General features: G+C 49.8%; 2 protein-coding genes across 2 annotated transcripts; one reads left to right on the forward strand and one right to left on the reverse strand.

Moving 5' to 3' along the window:
- On the reverse strand, positions 1-1250 carry BBK36DRAFT_1177980 (hypothetical protein; the record flags this gene model as incomplete). The annotated part of the gene is made up of 3 exons (XM_024896108.1): positions 1-138; positions 209-406; positions 473-1250. Coding segments are annotated over 3 exons (1114 nt in total), but the record flags the coding sequence as incomplete, so codon positions are not given.
- Positions 1251-2734: 1484 nt separating this feature from the next.
- On the forward strand, positions 2735-3786 carry BBK36DRAFT_1085758 (hypothetical protein; the record flags this gene model as incomplete). Its single annotated transcript, XM_024888960.1, has 2 exons — positions 2735-2873; positions 2927-3786. Coding segments are annotated over 2 exons (999 nt in total), but the record flags the coding sequence as incomplete, so codon positions are not given.
- Positions 3787-3788: the final 2 nt, after the last annotated feature.

The raw sequence follows: 3788 nt of genomic DNA on the forward strand, positions 1-3788 counted from the left end.
CAGCAGCAACTAGCTCCCTTTCTAGGCGGCTGCGGTTTTTCCTTGCAGAGCCAGCAGGATGCCTACTGACTTGCTTCGATGAGCTTCCCTCATGTAGACCCGGGCTTCGGGGGACGCCAGCCGGTAAATGCTGCAACACTTGGGAGGGAGCACTTTGGCCGACAGAACGACCTAGACATTTGGTCAGTGTGCGACAAGCCATCATGACGGGAGAGCTCTGACTTACCGGGCCACTGTATGGCTCCGGGCGTTTGCGATTCACAGGTGAATGTAAACTGGGAAGAAGCAGGTATTTCTCTGTCCGCAGACACATGTTGTGGCAGAAGACTTCCGTTCTCCTGTCCCTGGAGCGGCTCCTTTCCAGCAGTGGCGATTGCATTTGATATTATACCACCCCCAGTCTGGCCTATACGTGAGTTGGTCAGCAGAGGCACGTTTTGCGCAAAAGCAAGAAGCGTTCAAGGACACTTACCAGTCGACGCCCATTGGGATGAAGTAGCTCTCGAACGGTTGGACCACGCGTTGCTGCCATCCGACAAAGCTCGCAAGGGGCTGCGTCCATTTCTCGATCGTCCCAGTCTCCCTCTACCAGGCCCTGACAATCCCTGACTGCTTGGCACATAGAAACCATTTCCAGCCGGGCTTGGTGGAGCCAGCTGTCCTCGATTACTGTCCATCTCCTTCGCCGGCGACTGAGACCTTACCGCTGTCGAGAGCGCGGCGACATCACCGCTCAGGGAAAGGCCATTATTCGCCAAGGAGTCACCGGTAGTGGGAATCTTCCGTTTCTTTTTGTTGTTCGTGTTCTCGAACGACTCGTAGCCGTCCACGGATGAAGCAGCGGAGGGTACCAGTTGGAACTCCATCGTCTGGCGGAGCGGGTCCAGCACCACTGAAGACTGTATGACCATGCCCTGAATTCTGGGGGTGGAACCTAGGACTAGAGACCCTCGTAATTCTTCGTTTATTCCCGCTGTCATGGAAGCCCCATTCCGCCGTAGCGTAGAATTGCGTTTTGAATCGTCACGGTGATGTGGCATGGCAGGCCCAGTTGATGTCGGAGTTGACGCCCCATGATCGTCTCTCGGGTTGTATGAAGGATAGTAGAACAGAGGAATGTGGTCGTGGATATAGGAGGGATATTTGATCGAGTTGGCAACCTCTGGAGGCAATCTCTCTCGAAGTCGGCGTTTCGGCAGGGGCCGAATAGGCCGATCGGGAAATAGCAACGACACGGCATCAGGAGACATTATCAATCGTTCTTCTGCTCAAGAAGTTAGCAAGCAGTCTTGACTGGTAGGCGAAGAGTCATGCATTAGTGAAAATAGAGAAGTATGAATGTGGGGTAAAAAAGGGCATGTAGGTATCCAAGTTGAGGGTACTCGCAGCTGCAGAAAAAGAAGAAGGTCAAGCAATGTGATATCATAAGCGGGGCGCAAGAAGAACTGTTTGAGTACCGGAGAGTGAGATCCAAGGATGAAGGCTTCCTGAGATGCCTGTCTGGTTCCGATGAACGAAACTGGTGGGGGAAATCGCACCTACCACATATCGTACAGAAGGGAGACGTTAGGCTTCTGCGGCAGTATCCAGGGACTGCAGCAAGCCCACGGACGATGCACGTTGATCACCCGGCCTCTGCGGGAGGAGTGCGACCCGTCAGCTGCAACAGGTTCGCAGGGTTTCGAGCCTTTTGCGGGTTCCGGTTGAGCGCTGAGGTTTGCCTTCGATACGATAGCGCGGCGATGTGTTGCGAAAGATGGGAATTTCGATGGAAAGCCGAGAGGCTGTCGCGCAGAGGTGACGCCGTGGAGGATGGTTAAGCGAAGAGACGACGAAGGGGTGGGAGAATTCGCCAGGGTTTTAAATCGCGACTGCGTTGTGATCACGGAATAGTGCGTTGATTCCAGACGTTGTGTTGACTGTAGCGAGCCTGTTACCACGGGCGCATAGCACGAAAGGAGTGGGCGGTCGAGCAAGCGGACGCTTCGAGGCTGATGATTGGTTTTCCGACAGAGTAAACATGAACAAGACTCCAAGATGTTCCAGTTTGAGAAAGGGACAGGTCGTCAGTCAATAAGGCCGGCAAGTTTGACCAAACATGCGTCGTAATTAATAAGTCGTGGTGGATTGACTTGTGTGATTAGGAGAGTAGTAGGGACCTAAGATAATACTAGTAGTACGTAGGTCGGTGCGAGTGGGAAGAACTATTATAAGCCCCACATTTAGTCAGCCTCTGTACTTAGTAAGTTAACACTCGCATAAGTGAAGTATTAAGAAAAGAAGTAGTTTATATATAAATAGTTATATTATTATTTATAATTTTAAAAAAGTTTAAGTAATTTTATATTTTTAAAAAAGATTATTATTTATAATTTCTATAACTATCTTACTTAGAATAATAAATATATATTTACAAAACAGAGTTCTAATATGTCTTACTTTGAAATCAATACTATATGGATTTTCTCGTAATTAGGCTTGTACCAGCCTGCTGCTTCCTTTACATCTGAGATGGAGTAGCGCGTCTAGTTCGTACGTCGTCACTGATCTCCGGCGCCGCCCTGCTACATGCATACAGCTACTCCTGCAAAACAGCTTGTGTTTTCTTTCCTGCACGTCAGCTACGCTTCGTTCTACCATGCAACCCTTCTAACCTGAACATGAAGTCAGAGATTCTTCAATTCTGCATCCACTTCAGGCTACACACATCCACCACTAGCAAATTTGGATCGCAATGGACAGCCCAAAGGGCCACACTCTCTTCAAGAAGAAAGAAGGCATCTTATCGTTCACCAGCGATCTCAAAGCGATAACATGGACGCCAGCTTCGGGAGGCCCTGCGACTGTTTCGCTGCCGATTACCAGCATCACCAGTACTTCCTCTTGAATCATTCCAGCTCATGAGTGCTACCACTAACGTCATCAGATCTTCAGCAGACTCCCGACAGCTCTCCCAAGGTCATGCTGAAAATATTCGAGAAGACCGAAAGCGCAGCCGACCCCGTCACATACCTATTCCATTTCAATACCCCAGACGCCAAGGCAGAAGCTCAAGCTGTCAAAGACCTACTCTCTCGTCTCCTGGCGGATCTCCGAAATGGCGAGGCAAACGTATCGAAACTCGCAACTCCGACGGCAACACCAGCTGCAAATGGAGAGGCAACAGGAGGCTCAGCTCTGCTGGCATCGTCGAGCGGTGCAAACACGCAGCCCACACCTCCCACTTGGTTCGATGATAATCAACTGAAGACGAATATCGAGCTACACCAGTCCCTCATGAGAAAAGATAGGAGCTTGCACCAGACTTACATGAGCGCTATGGAGACTAAACCAGAGTCAATGACTGGAGCTGCCTTCAATGCCCAGTTTTGGTCCACGAGGATAAACCTCCTCAGAGCTCATGCCATCGAAATAAATCAAAAAAAGGGCGCATACAATGTCCTCTCGACCGTCAAACCTCGAACCGTTGACGGAGAGTTGAAACTGAACATAAGCGTCGAGCAGGTGCAGATGATTTTTTCTCAGCACCCACTAATCAAACGAATCTATAATGAAAATGTACCAAGACTGTCTGAGGCGGAATTCTGGTCGCGATTTTTTCTCAGCAAACTAGCGAAGAAGCTCAAAGGAGAGCGCGTCACTGATAACGACCCCCCAGATGCCATCTTTGACAAATACGACGTCGATAGTAACATGCAAGACGCTCAATCCAAAATGACGGCCCTGCCAGTCCCTCACATCATCGACATAGAGGGCAATGAGGAAAATCAAGGAGGATTCAAAGGCGG

Source organism: Trichoderma citrinoviride, assembly GCF_003025115.1.
Source record: "Trichoderma citrinoviride strain TUCIM 6016 unplaced genomic scaffold BBK36scaffold_107, whole genome shotgun sequence".
In the NCBI taxonomy this organism is placed as follows: Eukaryota; Fungi; Ascomycota; class Sordariomycetes; order Hypocreales; family Hypocreaceae; genus Trichoderma; species Trichoderma citrinoviride.